The sequence below is a fragment of the Episyrphus balteatus genome, chromosome 1 (assembly GCF_945859705.1).
Source record: "Episyrphus balteatus chromosome 1, idEpiBalt1.1, whole genome shotgun sequence".
NCBI lineage: Eukaryota > Metazoa > Arthropoda > Insecta > Diptera > Syrphidae > Episyrphus > Episyrphus balteatus.
This window is the reverse complement of record NC_079134.1, coordinates 119598183-119616678: the sequence shown is the minus strand read 5'-3', so window position 1 is coordinate 119616678 and position 18496 is coordinate 119598183. Positions and strand designations below refer to the sequence as shown.

The window sequence follows — 18496 nt, the reverse complement described above, 5'->3', positions numbered from 1 at the left end:
GTTGGACCACCCTAACTATGAAGGCTAGGCATATAATATGACCTTTTAAACCTTCCCTGGACTTCCACAAATAATTCAAGACCAAAATTATGAAAATCTGTCAAGCCGTTCTCGAGTTTTAGCGAGACTAACAGCATTTAATTTGTATATATATAGATTTTTCAGACAAAACTAAAAAATCTTGCAATTTTGAAGTATTAATCATTAATATCCATCTTAAAAATATCAAATATGAAAAATGTTGATATGTATCATTTATTACAAAAAAAAATTCAGCTAATCGTCCCACTGTACCCCACCTTTGATTTGTTTGCCTCTTAATAACAAAAAATATAAATTTAAATAACTTGTTGAGCTTTTCCTATTAATAAATATTTTAATGTGCAAAGCAAATCATGAAGCATGAAATTATTCATATAGAATATTTGTCACTAAAAGAGATTCAGAAATAAACTAAAATTACGATAGAAAAAGATTTTTTATATTATCTTAAAATATAAATATAAAAATTTAAAATAAAAATACACTAAACAACAATGACTAATGCATCGTAGATGATTAGGAAGTGGCGGTCTCTACTTTCTTAGCATTGTCTTCTTTGCTAGATGGACCTGTCTGAGTGATTGGAACTACTCGCTCACTTGGTGGAGGTGGAATCTTCTTCATGGGGGCGGTGATTGTCAACAATCCATCGGAGGACAAAGACGAAGCAACATTGTCTGGGTTGACGTCATCTAGAGAAAATATTTTATTTTAAAACTTTCTGTATATCATTTGTATAGCATTCATATATTTACTTGGCAATAGGTAACGTCTTGAGAATTGTCTTGCTACAAAACCATGTTCGTCTTGTTTCTCCTCGTGTTTGCCTTCTACAACAATATATTTATCGGTGACCTTGACTGTGATCTCGTTGGGAGAAAACTGTTGCACATCCAAGATAACCTCGAATTTTTCACTATCAATGTTCAAAGTTGATCCGGATTCTTGCTTTTGCAAGTTTGTACTGCGTTTCCATGGCCGAAGATAGCCCTGTCTTAAAACGGTTGGGTTAGAGCTCCATAATGAAGATAACAAATCTTCACGTCTGTAGATGCACAAAAATAGAAAGTTTTTTTAGCACATTATAACACTAAATGGATTAAGCTGTTGTATTTACTTTAAACCAGTTCCAAAATGCTGATCCAGCAAACGCGAGGTTCGCATTGGCATATCAAAATCATCCCACCAGTCGCGGAACATTAGAGGCACTACTGACATCTATAAAACGGTTTAAAAATTTGCACAAAAATTATCACAGTTTATTCTATAAGTAGATTTTTTTCAAAAACGGATATAAACGGATTATGAATGTACCTTTTTTCAAAACAAATCAAAAGAAAATTTGCACTCTGCTTTCGCTGGGGCTTTAGAAACGTATGAGAATAATTTTCAACTGTTCATACTTTTATATCCAAATAATCTGTTTTGATTTGAAAAATAAAAATATTCATCAATATTTCTAATTTTAGAAACATCATATGGTAAAATTATTCATCGGTGTTTTTGGGGCCTACCTTACGAGCTGTTTCATTTGCAAATAGGTGGATTGCGTAGCCGAAAAGAAAATATATTCAGATGCTCTTTTGGGCGTTTGAATCAATGTGTGTCTATTTATAAAAGTATCACTCATATCCTTATATTTCCATGCATTTGTGTGGTTAGTGTTAAAGAACTCAATTTATTTATTGTTTATGTTTATTTATTTTCAGGTAGTGAATGTTTTATCGGCTTATTTTTTTTTCATAACTTTTCGGTACCAATTTTTCCTACTTTGAAGTTTGAACTTTTCATACACGATTTGATGTTAGGCAGGCTATATAGTTAAGAATAGTACAATTCATCAACCCTTTCGGACCCAGCGTTACTCTCATGTAACATTTTTTTAAAAATTCGTAAAAAAATAGTAAATTAAACAATTTTTTAGGCTTAATTGAAAGATAATAATGCCTAGTTACTGGATTATTACAAAAAGTTAGTCAAATATCATACCTTTAATTTTTTTTATCGAAAAAGGGACTGAAATTCACATTTTTTTTTTTTTTGCAAAAAAATTTTTTTTATATATGATCATAATTTTGAAAAAAAGATATAAAAAATGTTAATGCAGAAAGTGTTTTGTTTTTTTGCTTAGAAGAAGTAGCATACATTATAGTTTCATAAAAAAATTTTCGCAGTTCTCCGACTTTTTTTGGTGGTCATAGGCAGTGCATGTTACTTACATGTAAAATGAGAAAAACACATTAGTTTTGCTATTTATTATTTTGGAATATAACTTTTTGCTATTCATATGTATTTCTTAGTTGTGATGTTTTTGACCCGATAATACCGAAATAAACATTTTTTAATATTGATTTTCATAGCTTGGGTTCGAAAGGGTTAATTGAACGAGAATGAAAATATCTTTCATATGGTCTTACATCTATACATGCAAGTACGTTTTACGCATTTATGAAAAATGCCTTTGCAATGTGAACTTCTAGTGCGAATATTTCAAGTTCAACGCATATAATAATTTTGATCCTTTGGCTGCCATGGCTATCATTTTGAGCGACACTAAATGTGAAATAACAGGGCACTTAAAAGCCTGGCAGTTAAAGGATTAAAGAAACTTCACAGATTTTAAGCACTATTTCACAGCTTTGATCTGGCGCAAATCTTGTTAATAAAACCTCTTGAACCAAGCAATCTATCAATTCGTTCTATTGTACGAACTGTCAAGTTTAGCGAAGTATTTTATGACCAGCGATACGAACGTTCCAGTCAAGTCGAATGATTTGGCGATTAATCAATGTAGGAATATGAATCAAACATGTGCAGACTGAAGTTGACAAAATATTAACGGATATTTATGGATTTATACCTAAGTTTGGTTTTAATTTTTTTATAATTTTTATTATTAATGAAAACGGTTAAGTCCATTTGGCAGTTAAAAATCGTTAACTTTCTTTGAGAATTCTGATAAATTTAATTGCATTTTAAAATTTGACTTATTAATAATCTTAAATGTATCAGCTGAATTCCCTTATATTTAGCTTTGTACATATTATGTATATGTATTTTTAAAAACTTTAAAATGCAAACCAAAATTAAATATCTCGAAAAATGAAAAAAATGGACTTATAAGGTACCACTTTCAAATGCAGCGCCTAATTTAATGTACACATTTTGCATTGATTTTTTTTTTTCAATGCAGAATTTTTTTTATTTTCAATAAAAGTTTTTTTTTAATACAAAATATTTTTACTGGCAAATATACAAATTTTATTTTCAATGCACGTATTTTTCAGTTGCAATAATATTTTTCTTTTAATGCAAAATATTTTTAGTTGAAATAAACATTTTTTTAATGCAAATACATATTTTTCAGTTGCAATAAAACATTTTTTTAATGCCAATTTTTTTCAGTTGCAATAAATATTTTTTTCTTATGCAATTTTTTTTTATTTGCAATAAATAATTTTTTTAATTTTAAGCTGCATTTTATTAATTTATATAATTTATATACTATTCCTTTTCTTATTTAATTTTTTATATAATATTCATCTTTTTTTGACAAATTAATAAATTTTCAAATATTTTTCGAAAATAGCAGTTATTAAAAACCTTTTCTTAATAGTAGGAGATCCCGCCATAGGACGACCTACGCTCATCGTTATACCAGTTGAGAGTTATATTTTCTGAAAGCTAGTGTCTAAGGACATAAATTGCACATGGGTTGCCAAGCGATATCCTGCCAAGGCATAGGGTTGCCAGGCCTTAAAGTTCATTTTTGCAAATTTTTGAAAATGCGACCCTGCTTATATGGCAAGCCTAAGAGTTAAAGAAAAAATATAATGTCATAGGAAATTTAATTTAAAAATTTTAATTTTCAGGATTTTTTAAAATTTGAAGTTTGAGTAGGGTAAACAAAGGCGAATTTAGAAAAAGGGCAAAAATCTATTATCTAAACAAAACGTGATAGAAATAAAATTGAAATTGGAATCGATAGATATTATAAATATATGAAAGCCACACATACAAATAAAAAATGTAAAAAATCTACAACGCGAGATATAGTCTTTTTAGAGTCATGATACTCCAATTCGATATTTGAGAAATAATTCACCAAAAATCAGAATGAAAGATTTTTTAAATAATTTTTATGTGATAAGTTAGGAAAAATAAAATAACTTGACACGTGTCTGTCAAATTTTTAATTTAACTTACCGTTTTTGTGAGGGGATTTTTTGAAAAGGTGCTTATTTTCGTATTTCAACATATTAAAGGAAAAAATCCCGTCATGGGACGACCTATCCACCTCATTATACCAGTTGAAAGCTATATTTTCCTAGGGTAGTGTCTAAAGAAACAGTTTGCACATGGGTTGCCTAGCGATATCCTGTCAAGGCATAGGGTTGACAGGCCTTAAAGTTTATTTTTCATTATTTTTGAATACGCCACCCTGCTTATACCCAAAGCCAAAGAGTTGTAAAAAAAATATTATGTCACAGGAAATTTAATTTGAAAATTTTAATTTTCAGGATTTTTTAAAATTTGAAGTTTGAGTAGGGTAAACAAAGGCGAATTTAGAAAAAGGGCAAAAATCTATTTTCTAAACAAAACGTGATAGAAATAAAATTGAAATTGGATTCGATAGATATTATAAAAATATAAAAGCCACACATAGAACAAAAAAATGTAAAAAATCTACAACTCGAGATATAGTCTTTTTAAAGTCATGATACTCCAATTCGATATTTGAGAAATAATTCACCAAAAATCAGAATGAAAGATTTTTTAAATAATTTGTATGTGATAAGTTAGGAAAAATAAAATAACTTGACATGTGTCTGTCAAATTTTTAATTTAACTTACCGTTTTTGCGAGGGGATTTTTTGAAAAGGTGCTTATTTTCATATTTCAACATATTAAAGGGAGAAATCCCGTCATGGGACGACCTATCCACCTCATTATACCAGTTGAAAGCTATATTTTCCGAAGGGTAGTGTCTAAAGAAACAGTTTGCACATGGGTTGCCTAGCGATATCCTGTCAAGGCATAGGGTTGCCAGGCCTTAAAGTTTATTTTTGCAAATTTTTCAAAATGCGACCCTGCTTATATGGCAAGCCTAAGAGTTATAAAAAAAATATAATGTCATAGGAAATTTTATTTGAAAAATTTTAATTTTCAGGATTTTTAGAAATTTGACATTTTAGAAGGGGAAACTGAGGTAAATTTAAAAAAAGGTCAAAAAGCTATATCCTTAACAAAGAGTGGTAGAAAAAAGATTGATACTGGAATCGATAGATATTGTTAAATTATATAAGTCACACATACAAACCAAAAATGTAAAAAATCTGCTACTCGAGATATGGACGTTTAAAAGTCAAAACCGTGAAATTCGATGTTTGAGAAATAATTCACCAAAAATCAGTACGAAAGGTATTTGAAATAATGTTTATGTTATTAGAGAGCATAAATAAAATAACTTGACACGTATCTGCCAAATTTTTGATTTGACTTAGTTTTTGGTTCCTGTGTATTTTTGAAGAATTACAGATTTTTACAATTCAATTCACTGTTTCGGTGTTATAACTGGATTATTACAAAAAGTTAGTCAAATATCATACCTTTAATTTTTTTTATCGAAAAAGGGACTGAAATTCACATTTTTTTTTTTGCAAAAAATTTTTTTTTTATGTATGATCATAATTTTGAAAAAAAGATATAAAAAATGTTAATGCAGAAAGTGTTTTGTTTTTTTGCTTAGAAGAAGTAGCATACATTATAGTTTAATAAAAAAATATTTTCTCAGTTCTCCGACTTTTTTTGGTGGTCATAGGCAGTGCATGTTACTTACATGTAAAATGAGAAAAAAACATTAGTTTTGCTATTTATTATTTTGGAAAATAACTTTTTGCTATTCATATTTCTTAGTTGTGATGTTTTTGACCCGATAATACCGAAAAAAACATTTTTTAATATTGATTTTCATAGCTTGGGTTCGAAAGGGTTAATTGAACGAGAATTAAAATATCTTTCATATGGTCTTACATCTATACATGCAAGTACGTTTTACGCATTTATGAAAAATGCCTTTGCAATATGAACTTCTAGTGCGAATATTTCAAGTTCAACGCATATAATAATTTTAATCCTTTAGCTGCCATGGCTATCATTTTGAGCGACACTAAATGTGAAATAACAGGGCACTTAAAAGCCTGGCAGTTAAAGGATTAAAGAAACTTCACAGATTTTAAGCACTATTTCACAGCTTTGATTTGGCGCAAATCTTGTTAATAAAACCTCTTGAACCAAGCAATCTATCAATTCGTTCTATTGTACGAACTGTCAAGTTTAGCGAAGTATTTTATGACCAGCGATACGAACGTTCCAGTCAAGTCGAATGATTTGGCGATTAATCAATGTAGGAATATGAATCAAACATGTGCAGACTGAAGTTGACAAAATATTAACGGATATTTATGGATTTATACCTAAGTTTGGTTTTAATTTTTTTATAATTTTTATTATTAATGAAAACGGTTAAGTCCATTTGGCAGTTAAAAATCGTTAACTTTCTTTGAGAATTCTGATAAATTTAATTGCATTTTAAAATTTGACTTATTAATAATCTTAAATGTATCAGCTGAATTCCCTTATATTTAGCTTTGTACATATTATGTATATGTATTTTTAAAAACTTTAAAATGCAAACCAAAATTAAATATCTCGAAAAATGAAAAAAATGGACTTATAAGGTACCACTTTCAAATGCAGCGCCTAATTTAATGTACACATTTTGCATTGATTTTTTTTTTTTTTTTTAATGCAGAATTTTTTTTATTTTCAATAAAAGGTTTTTTTTTAATGCAAAATATTTTTACTGGCAATAAAAATTTTACTTTCAATGCACATATTTTTCAGATGCAATAATATTTTTCTTTTAATGCAAAATTTTTTTAGTTCAAATAAACATTTTTTCAATGCAAATACATATTTTTCAGTTGCAATAAAACATTTTTTTTAGCGCCAATTTTTTTCAGTTGCAGTATAAATATTTTTACTTGCTCTATAGGGCAAGTATTGGTTTCGTGAAGCAAAAAAAATTCGAGGTTTTAATCAAAACCAACATTACGATGATGGAGAAGATCAAAAAAGTGGTTTTCGTCATGCCGTCCGTCGGTCTGTGCGTCTGTGCGTGTGTGCATCCATCTGTACATCGAGCTAGGGCCTAAAAGGATGGATGGATTTAATTGAAACTTGGTACAGATGAATTTTGCGTAATACCCTAGGTCCATTTTTTTTAGTTTTTCAATATCTCTTTTTTAAAGCATACCTCCCATATACCGTTTTCGAGGTATTGCCATTTTCTCGAAAACGGCTCTAACGATTTTGATTAAATTTGGTGTAGGTACGTTATACTCTTATTGAGTTTAACAAAACTGCGTTTTTAGTTTTTCGCAAAAAATCCGGAGAACGGAAATATGGCGTTGCCGTTTTTCAAAAATTTAAATATTTTTTAAGTTCATATATTTGATCAAAGCACAAGTCAATTTCATTCAAAATTTTAAGACATCATTTTGAAGTGTAAAATGTAAAAAAAAATTAAAAAAAAGTTTTTGCAATTTTTTTTTTTTTTTAATTTTGGATTTTTTTTAACTTTCGATTTTTTTTTTAATTTTTTTTCTCGACACTAAACAAAATGTTTAATTTCCAATAAATATTTAATATAAAGATATTTTTAACTACAAGAGCAAGTACGTGCGACCCAGTCGTGCATTTTTTTTCTTATGCAATTTTTTTTTATTTGCAATAAATATTTTTTTTAAATTTAAAATGCATTTTATTAATTTATATACTATTCCTTTTCTTATTCAATTTTTGTATTTGATAAATTAATAAATTTTCAAATATTTTTCGAAAATAGTAGTTATTAAAAACCTTTTCAAATATTTTTCGAAAATAGTAGTTATTAAAAATCTTTTCTTAATATTTTCAAATTTATTTATTTATCAAACAAAACATTAATGTGCATACAAAAATGACAAAGTAAGTAGGTAATCAAAATGTTCATCTCGGCTGCCATTAATTTACTCTCATACTTTCGGTCTAACATTGTGCCCCCTGACCGTAGAGAGTGCTGGACGCAAAACCTTGGTGTAGAGCCTTCCTTTCAGCTGTGTTGCACAAAAAAATAACTTTCATTGTATAAAAAGGATTATAACTTTTTTTATTTCAAATTAATGTGTCAAAAAACAAAACGACCAAACTTAATGTGCCGTATGTAGGGCCATATTGCATCAACATTTCGTCGGCGGAAAGCTAGATTGTTCTAAGTCACAAAAAGCTAAATTTACAGGGGACGATTTTTAAGTTTCAAATTGATTGAAATTGAAAGTAATATTTTTTTTGCTCGTCGGTAATTGAAGTTATGTTTTGTATAAAGTTTGTTCTTTCAATATCAATTTTATTATCTGCTGAAGAAATTTTTTAGACAAAAACGCTTTTCAAATTCGAAAGAGCACCCTCAAATTAGTAAAACTGCATGATTATCTCATTTTCAGTAAGAAGTGGATTTAGAACAATTTTGCTTTCCGCCGACGATTTATTAATACGTACCTACATACATTTTGGGCTACTAAGGCTAAAAAATGAGATAATTCGGTACACTTACGACATTGAACCTCAATTTTGCCCCAGAGTCATTGAAAATATGGACCATCAGATAGAGGTATGCCACCGGAGTCGTGGCGAGCATTTGTCCGATATTTTGTTTAAAAAAAAAAGATAATTCTCTAATAAATGTTTGGTTTATTTAAAATTAACATCATGCGTTTTCCCTGGACCACCTTTTGGCATTTTTTAAATGCAATTCAAAACCATTTAAAAATCTGCTGTTGGTTTCATGGAATCCTGTCAAGTTTGATGTGTTAATAAGTCGATTTCAGCAGCCCTTCTTAGAAAGAAAGTGTTTGTTTCATTCATTGGAAAGGAAATAGAATCAAAATCTACGCCTACAAATAAGCCTCATTAACTTCCGCACATCCCAACTCGCATTCGATTCCAGCATTCTGAGGGATTCAACACACCATGATAAATACTTCATTGTCACATAAGGAAACGTTCATATTTCTGTCAATGAAAATTTTACTTGCCCACAGTTGTATGTTCTGTTACAAATATCTATCTGGCTAGAAATATCTAGAGTTAATCTGGTTTGTTTTTATAGCAACAAATAAGATCTTTTATAGATCTTAAACACGTCATATGAAAAATAAAGAACAATTTTGAGTAAACACATCTTTTCATCAAATTTTCCTTCTTCCAGGTGGAAAACAAAACAAACACTTAGACCTGTTGTGTGTGACATTCCAATATACATTCCTTTTGATTTAAATTTAAAAGATCATAGAATTATAGAATCGAAAATAGAATTTCGTTCAAAGATGAGTAACATTTTAATTTAAAAAAATTCTTCTCGCCCACGAGACTTAAGTGAGTCTTTAATTTATTTGAATGCGTTGAAAAAAAAACTTTTCTCGAAGATCGTCAACACAATTATATTTTTATTTGATATGTTATTTATTTAGTTTGCAAATAAAAATAGATTTCGCTCCTTAATAAGACTGTAATTAACTATTAGACTTATAAAAAAAAAACGCTATACCAACATGTTTTATCGGGATGGTACCACCTGCCATAAGTACATAAAATAATCGTTTTTTGGGAAAACGAGTTCCATACCAAATCATTTCACATGATTCTAATGTTAAAAGGTAATTAAAGTCTTAGAAATCTCGGGTTAAAACAATTAAACGTGAAACGTTAGATGAAGTCATATCTTTGTCAAAAACATTAAAAATTAAAAAAAAAGGACTAATCTTCAAAACCAAGGGGGAAATTGCCGAATACTTCATTCCATATTAAGTGCACACAGAAAAGTGCAGAAACCAGAAATCCGCTTGATTTTCCGTGGCTTTTTTTCCGTGTACGTTACAATTTAATAAATATATCTGAACTCACCCAAAAAGTTAATTTTTGTTTTATAAAAAAGGGCACTATTATTGTTACACTCCAGACATGGTTCACTAGGGTATATGCGTAATATTTTTTTTATGTAAAAAATTACAAGAGCAATTATTTCAACCTATTGTTTTCTTATTATTCAAATGATGTTTATTCAAAGCAGAAGAAAATTATTTTAAAATTACGAAAACCCCAAATTTTAAAAGAGTACTTGGCGCCGAAATGCATACCTACACACTTTTGCACAAAAAAAAATTATTATTGCAATTTTGTAACAATGTTTTATGTTTCTCTTCCCTTTTTCATAAAAATTGCAAAATAGTGGATACCTAGCCTTGCCAAACACAAAAAAAATCTCTCGTTCACTGATTTTGGCATTTATTGAAACCATTTATTGAAGTTTATTGTATTTTGGTCCACTGTTTTTTTCTATCCTCATTTCATCTCAAAAGTTTTAGAAATTCTACCACAAGTTATAAGAAATCTTTAAAATAAAGTATTTATAGAGAGCTTCACCAAAACATTTTTGTTTTTTTTTTTTTTCTTGCCATTCTCACCACATTACCTTTTTGCAAGGGATATGACTTTCTTCATCTCCCACCCCCGCTAAAAATGGCATCTAATGATGACGTAAAAGTGAATCCTCACGTACTTTTAGCAATGGACCGAGCAAAGAAATATAAACAAACAACCCAACACACAAAAGGATTATTATACACGCTTCAATAAAGCTGGCCAGGACACATACAGATTAGAGTAGATTCGTTGGTCGTCCTTATAAGAATCCAAATTTTAGTGCATACATAGTGAAAGTGCATTTGATTTGTGCAATACAATGAAAAAGGTATTCAAAATAAAAATTTTCAGAAAAAAAAGCTTTGAAAAAAAAAAACAAATATGAATTTCCAAAAATTTTAATTGAAAGATTCTTCTAACAATTTTCACCTGCACCTTGATGTTAAGCCAAACTCAATCGAGAATAACCAAACGAAGCTATTCTGACCAAAGTGTTCACGGTTACATGACAGAGGTAACTTATCTAAGAAGTTTTTTTCTTAAATTAAACAATCATCTAAAATGTATGTTAAACAAATATGTAACTTTATACAAAATTTTACAGCGAACGTGTTGGTGGAATGAGGTGTGTAAGGAGGAATTTCAAAACATGTTTCGTTGCAAATGCCCTCAATGGTCTTATTGCAGGTGAGCTTATCAAAAGGGTTGGTATGCATTTCTTATGAGTTTTAAGTGTACCTTGTTTGTATTTTTTTAGGTCACCGGGTCGTTATTACAATGCATTTTGTTCTATGACAAACACCGGTTATATATGGACACAACCGACGTGGGATTGGGGTCCTTAAGGAAGTAATCTAATCTTCTAAATTATTGAATTCCATAACCATAATCTGGCCACTTCGAAATCCGAACTGTCGTCTCTAATGTGTTCCATAAGATGTTCCATGTCAGTTGAAGTATTTTAAGTTCTTGTATAGTCACATAATATCAACCAATAATAAAAAATAACCAAAATAAGGGTATATTCGTAGTTGGATTTTTTATTTAAAATTGGACGACGACAGGCGGCAAAATAATTAGGGGTGGTGGATTGGAGCAACACGTTGGAAAATCGATAAGGGTGCAAGAGTTTACAACCAAAGTTAATGTTGACGAAATTCCTCTAAACATAGTTAATCCACGCAAACTCACCAATAATAGTCATAAGTATTGAAATACCTCCAAGTGACAGCCCATTAGTTAGATAATATCTATTTACTTTTCGTGGCAACAGCATCTACTCCAATAAAACTTCTTCAGAAAATATAAAAAAGAAATATTGAAAATTTTTGTGAAGCTTCAATATGGTTCTGAAAAAATGGGTAGTCAATATTTTATTTATCTGCACTTGGTTACATTTAGCTAACTGTGATGAATTGTCCTTAAATGACCAATTTTTTAATAATGTAAGAAAACTTATCAAAAGACGCCTCAAGGAAAATGTAAGTATAAATTTCTTGCAGACATTACACATAGTGCGTTTTCAACGTAAGAGATTTCTTTCTATATTACAAATTAGCAGCAGGAAAATTCTGAGCTAACATCTGAAGAAGAACGAACACAAAATGTACCCACACCAATTCTTGTGGAAAATTGGCCCCAAGAGAAACATTCTTTTGGTCAAGTGACAGCAGTATCCATTGATCCGCATGGAAATCCAGTGATTTTTCACCGTAGCGATAGATATTGGGATGCCAAGTAAGACAAAGAAAATTGTTGGGTTGGTACATTTCTCAATGTTCTTTTAAATTTCAGTACATTTAATGATAGCAACATATTTTACCTAATCGAATATGGACCGATTAAAGAAAATACAATTTATGTACTTGACTCAAAAACTGGAGGTATTCAATTTGGATGGGGAGCATCGATGTTTTACCTGCCGCATGGATTGACTATTGACACATATGGAAACTATTGGATAACAGATGTTGCTATGCATCAAGTGTTTAAAGTAAATTAAACTGTTTTTGGAGATAAGGCATATTCGATTTCATTATGTTTAATAATTTTTTAGTATAAGCCATATGAGGAAACACCACAAATCACTATTGGAAAACGTTTCAAGCCTGGTTCATCGTTGAATCATTTGTGTAAGCCAACGGATGTTGCTGTGTCTACAACTGGGGAGGTATCTATTATAACTTCGATATGTTTTGAATTTTGATATTTTATTTTAATTTTCTATTTTTCTTTAGTTTTTCGTTGCCGATGGTTATTGCAATCAACGAATTTTGAAATTTAATGCAGCTGGTAGGCTTTTACGAACCATACCCCAACCTCCAGGTAAGAAATATTATAATCTATTATATATTAATTCGTAAACATGAATTCTGTTTCCCCTTTTTTGAATAACTTGTTTGAATAATTAATTTTGGTTTAGGTCGAAAGAAGAAACGAATCGTCTAGAAGCTAGGGCAATTTTTAAATTATTTACTTAAATTAGAAAAAAAAAAAAAAAAAAAACCGAAATAATTATTTCACCTGTTCATGGTTATTAAATGTTTTTCTTCCAAGTTCTTTTTTGAATTTTGGAAAAAAAAAATTATAATCAGAGAGCCAAATCTGAGTTTTAAGATGGGTAATTCAATCTTATATATATAATTCTCCTGTGCGTTTGTTTGTGAGCCTACTCCTTCTAAACGACTGGACAGATTTTTCTGAAATTTGGTGGGTGTGATAAGGTCCATCAGAGACAGGTTTTGTTTCATAATTGGACCCGGTAGGTGGCGCTGTTGTCGAGTTGTAGGAAAATTGCATATTCTGAACGAACGAATGGACAGATTTTTGTGAAATTTTGTGTATGTGATAAAGTCCATCCGAGACAGGATTGTTTTATAATTGGACCCGGTAGGTGGCGCTGTTGTCGAGTTTTAGGAAAATTGTATATTTTGAACGAACGACTGGACAGATTTTTGTGAAATTTTGTTTATGTGATAAGGTACGTCCGAGACAAGTTGTTTTTTATAATTGGACCCGGTAGGTGGTGCTGTTGTCGAGTTTTAGGATAATTTCATATTTTGAACGAACGACTGAACAGATTTTTGTGAAATTTTGTTTATGTGATAAGGTCCGTCCGAGACAGTTTTTTTTTATAATTGGACCCGGTAGGTGGCGCTGTTGTCGAATTTTAGGAAAATTGCGAATTTTTTAACGAAAGACTGGGCAGATTTTTATGAAATGTTGTGTATGTGATAAAGTCTATCCGAGACGGGTTTTGTTTCAAAATTGGACCCGGTAGATGGCGCTGTTGTCGAGTTTTAGGATAATTTCATATTTTGAACGAACGACTGAACAGATTTTTGTGAAATTTTGTTTATGTGATAAGGTCCGTCCGAGACAGGTTTTTTTTATAATTGGACCCGGTAGGTGGCGCTGTTGTCGAGTTAGGAAAATTTCATATTTTGACCAGACTGGGGGCCAATTTGGTTCTGTGAAAACGTGAATCGAAAAAAAAAACTTTTTCATTTTAGCTTTCAAACACTCTTCACTTTTTCGATTCATTTGAAACGAAAAACGATTCTCATCCTATGATATCACAAATAATTTAGTGAAAAAAATATATATTTATATGAATATTTTTGATGTTTGTTTTCATTTTTTCACAGAACGAGAATAAAATGAGTGAACAAGTGAAAAGCTTTTCGTTTCACTTATTCACAGAACCAGAATTGGCCCCCTGGAGAAATTTTTCTGAAATTTGGTGGATGTGATAAGGTCCATCCGAGACAGGTTTTGTTTCATAATTGGACCCGGTAGGTGGCGCTGATGTCGAGTTATAGAAAAATTTCATATTTTGAACGAACGACTGAACAGATTTTTTGTGAAATTTTGTTTATGTGATAAGGTCCGTCCGAGACAGGTTTTTTTTTATAATTGGACCCGGTAGGTGGCGCTGTTGTCAAGTTATAGTTAAATTCCATATTTGAAGTCCGAATGACAGTAGATATAGATTTTTATGAAATTTTGTGTGTGTGTGTGTGTGTGTGTGTGATAAGGTTCGTTCGAGACAGGTTTTGTTTTATAGTTGGACCTGGTATGTTGTCAAGTTATAAGCAAATTCAATATTTGGGTGATAACGTCATAAGAAAACAGGTTGTTTAAACAAAAAAAAAGTAAAAAGATCGTTCTTGGTGTTGGAATTCCAGGCCTCTGGTGCAAAACACAAATCATTAACAGTTTCACAAAAGAAAGGGAGAATGAGTCATATTTTTCTATAATGGCAGGCGGGATTCATCGATTTAGGCACTTTTTGCAAAAAAAAAATAAGAAGTGAAACCAGAGCCAGTTTTTGTATATTTGTGAATTATATAACCTTTATTGGTTGAATAAATTCCGATATAAATTTGTAATAGCTGTCAAACAAATGACTTGCTTTGTTTAATATTTTAAACAGTTTTACATATGTATGTACCTATGTGTAATGGGAAAAGGTTAACACATTACAAAATCAAAAATTGGAAATAAAACTTGGAAAAGGGGGAACGAAGTCCGCCGGGTCAGCTAGTATATATATATATTTCTGTAAGGCAGTTGTCGCAAAATGGCTCTTGTCGTGGAAAAGAAAATCCCCTTTTGTCCACTTTTCCCTTTTTTTTGCTCTGATGGCCTCTTTTTTGTTTATGCAGGAATGTTTGTGTAGTATCCACTGGTTAAATTGACACCCTATTCTTTATAATCGGTAAGAAAAATCCGTTCTGTATCCTAAAAACTTGTACCCATGAATTTTGCAGAGAGAATCATCTTCAATTGACTCTTTGCTTTGTTTAAACCGTCAATGTCACCTGAAAACCATTGAAAAGAATCCCTGTGCTGTAAGCAATTGACATCCCTTCAAAATTAAATAATCAGCGGGGTTAGCCAAGACCTTTATCACAACTAGAAAATAAATTTTAGCCACATTAATTAAGGTTATGGTAAATACTTAAAATTCCTCGGATCCTGACGCCCTCGTCTCTCTGATTAAAAAAACACTCATGACTGGCGTTTTATCCTCGACCAAATACCCGCGTTGAGAAAATAAAAAATAGAATTTCAAACTTTCATATGAATCACTAAAGTATGCAATTTTTCTTAAAACATTATTACTGAAAACTTCAAAAGAAAATTTTAAGAAAAATTAGCTCACCTTCAAGTAAACCTACTTGCTCAAAATTTTAAACGATTTAGTAAAATGCTTAAACCATTTAAGTATGTTACCACAAATTCAAAAAACAGTCTGCTTTTTGACTTAGTAACTTACTAAAATGGATGCTTTCATATTTGCATGGTTGGTTTGTTTAGGTACATGCAGTCATTTGCGATCAGACTAATGTCTGATGTCTTTTACCCTAGACTAAAAGGCTAGTTACATAAATGGGACAATATCTGTCATTCGAACCTACAATCTTTATTATTGCTTTTTGGTGGCTTTCGTATTTTATTATAAATTATGTAGGATCTGCATTCAGTATTTATTTAGAAAACCATACCTTACCTTATTATATTTTTTACTTTTCAGAATTTATGTCATTACAAGTGCCCCATGGAATCACTTTACTTGAACATTTGGACCTCCTATGTATTGCTGACAGAGAAAACATGCGTGTTGTTTGTCCAAAGTAAGAAATTCGTGGATTCTATTTATTATATATTTTTCAATGAAAACAAAAATATTACTTACTTCTAGAGCTGGTTTACAATCGTCTTTTGGTGAAGGACAACCTGCTGCCACCATTCAAGAACCTGACTTAGGACGTGTTTTCGATGTAGCTGCATACGGAGATCTTGTTTATGCTGTTAATGGTCCCACATCGATGTTACCAGTTCGCGGATTTACTATTGATCCAGGTTCAGAAACTATCATTGGTCACTGGGGAGAATTCAAAAACCCACATTCTTTGGCTGTTTGTCCAAATGGAACTGCTCTCTATGTAACTGAAATAGGAGATAGCCCCACTACCAACAAAGTGTACAAGTTTATTTTAGTTTAATTGTAAACGATTGAGATGAGCACACAATAATTCAAATAAATCTCAAATAGCCCTCACTACATTGCCCATATCAATAAAATATTATTATTATTACAGTTTTATATACATACGTAAATACATATGCATATTATTCCTGTCTATATTCTTCAAATGTAACCATGCATATTTCCGATTATAAATAATTTCAATACAAAGATGAATACAAATATTTTAACATATTAAATCTTGAGTTAAGCGATTTGTGTAGTTATAATGCTTCCTGTGGTTTGTGTAAATATAAAATAGAAAATTATTTAACATATTATTTATTAAGTAAAAATATGTAATAATATACACATAACTAACTATATTTGATGTTACAAAATACTATCGTTGATCGTTTTAAAATAAAAACTTCTAATGTAAAAATCTACTTTGTAATTATTGTTCTCAATTTTTTTTATAATTTTTTTTTTGTGTTTCATTTGTGACAGTTTTCCCATACGGATTAATGACTTTAAAAACCCGAATCTTAACTATAATCACAACTTGTGAGAGTCGGGCTATTACTTTCTTAATAACATACTTAAAGTGGCGCTCACAGCTCAGGATGGATCTCGTTTCAACCTACAAACCTCTCCGGCAGCTCGGTCCTTAGATAGCCCTAGCTGTTTTGAAGTTATTCTCTAGTTGAGTGCACCACCTAAAATGAGCTCTTCCTGGTCCACGTTGCCCTTCGGGATTAGATTTTTTATTATATGAACCTTACCCGAAGAATCTTTCTCTCAAAGCAACCCAGAAGATTTTCATACGCTCGTGTTAATGTCCACGCCTCCAACCCGTACAACTGGACTGGGATGATTAAGGTTTGTGCATAACTTCCTTGGGTCTTTGAGAGAGGGCTTTACTGCTTGAATGCCTTCTTATTCCAAAGAAACTACTGACGTCTTTGTGTGAGGTTATTGTGACACATTGCATACAAACTGTCCATTGTGATGTATTGACCGAGTCGGTTATGTTGTGCCTCTCTTCTCGACATAAGCATATACTTTATTTTTTTCTCATTCACGGCCAAACCCATTTTTGCCGACTCCATCTCAATAACAGTATAACTTTGAAATCTAAGAATGGTGTGTATCGATTTGTAATTTTTGTTTTTTTTTTTTTTCTAAAATCTGTAGGAGTAAGTCAGAGTGGTAAAACAAGGCAGAAAATTGGCAAAGAGATATAAAAAGCATGGTATAGAAAGACAGTTTTTTTTTTCTTGCTGGTCCAAACAACTATGACCGTAAGTATTGTGTGGTATACCCAGCAATCGGCAAAATAAATCTAATTGGTTAAAAATTATAGAAACAAAAATTTGTGCAATGGCTAAAACAACGTCTTTAAATCCAGATTTTGGAGGTTACATACCGTTTTGTAGATCAAGTTATTGGTTACTTCCCGACCCTTTTTTTAGTATTACACATTGTTATATGTTGTTAAGAAGGATTTTTTGCATTTTTCTGATGCTTTGGATCAGTAAAATAAAGAACATTTTTAACGGAGTAGAGTTGTTCAATTGAAAATTTTGTTTGTAAAACATACTCTTTCAGTGATTTACTATTGATTACAATACCGTTTTCATTTAAAATGGCCCTCTTAAGAATATGTTTAGCGTATTAATAAAAATAGGAACAAAAAAAAAAATATTCTTTAATTTTTTATAATTAATTTTATCCTTTTACTGTTGTAACAAAATAAAAATCAACAAGCACTGAAAAACTCAATAAAAATTAAACATTTGAATAGCAATATAATTTTTCTTAAAGAAAGATGAAAAGATAGACGATAACAAGAGGCTAACCTGGGATAGAATCGGTTAAGGTGAATGTTGACTGTTTAGCCTAAAACGTAAGGTGATTATCAAAACAACAATCGTTTTGCTACTGATTTCTATT

The 18496-nt window shown here is 30.7% G+C and overlaps 3 protein-coding genes across 4 annotated transcripts; 2 read left to right on the top strand and 1 right to left on the bottom strand.

The window, feature by feature from the left end:
* Positions 1–459: 459 nt before the first annotated feature.
* On the bottom strand, positions 460–1478 carry LOC129907103 (protein lethal(2)essential for life). Of its 2 annotated transcripts, none has more exons than XM_055983175.1 (4): positions 1360–1478; positions 1160–1262; positions 798–1087; positions 460–734 (listed from the first exon to the last, which is right to left on the bottom strand). In XM_055983175.1, exons 2-4 carry the CDS (start codon positions 1258–1260, stop codon positions 559–561), a joined length of 567 nt encoding a protein of 188 aa, XP_055839150.1. In that variant the 5' UTR covers positions 1261–1262; positions 1360–1478; the 3' UTR covers positions 460–558. The 2 variants fall into 2 exon arrangements, with proteins under 2 accessions (XP_055839150.1, XP_055839151.1); XM_055983176.1 differs by having other exon boundaries at positions 1160–1260; positions 1357–1463.
* Positions 1479–10633: 9155 nt separating this feature from the next.
* LOC129907106 (uncharacterized) lies at positions 10634–11723 on the top strand. Its single transcript, XM_055983180.1, has 4 exons — positions 10634–10894; positions 10976–11080; positions 11171–11253; positions 11324–11723. Exons 1-4 carry the CDS (start codon positions 10886–10888, stop codon positions 11409–11411), a joined length of 285 nt encoding a protein of 94 aa, XP_055839155.1. The 5' UTR covers positions 10634–10885; the 3' UTR covers positions 11412–11723.
* Positions 11724–11806: 83 nt separating this feature from the next.
* Positions 11807–16868, top strand: LOC129907098 (peptidyl-alpha-hydroxyglycine alpha-amidating lyase 2). The gene is made up of 7 exons (XM_055983165.1): positions 11807–12047; positions 12125–12303; positions 12361–12559; positions 12623–12736; positions 12804–12891; positions 16106–16205; positions 16274–16868. Exons 1-7 carry the CDS (start codon positions 11910–11912, stop codon positions 16575–16577), a joined length of 1122 nt encoding a protein of 373 aa, XP_055839140.1. The 5' UTR covers positions 11807–11909; the 3' UTR covers positions 16578–16868.
* Positions 16869–18496: the final 1628 nt, after the last annotated feature.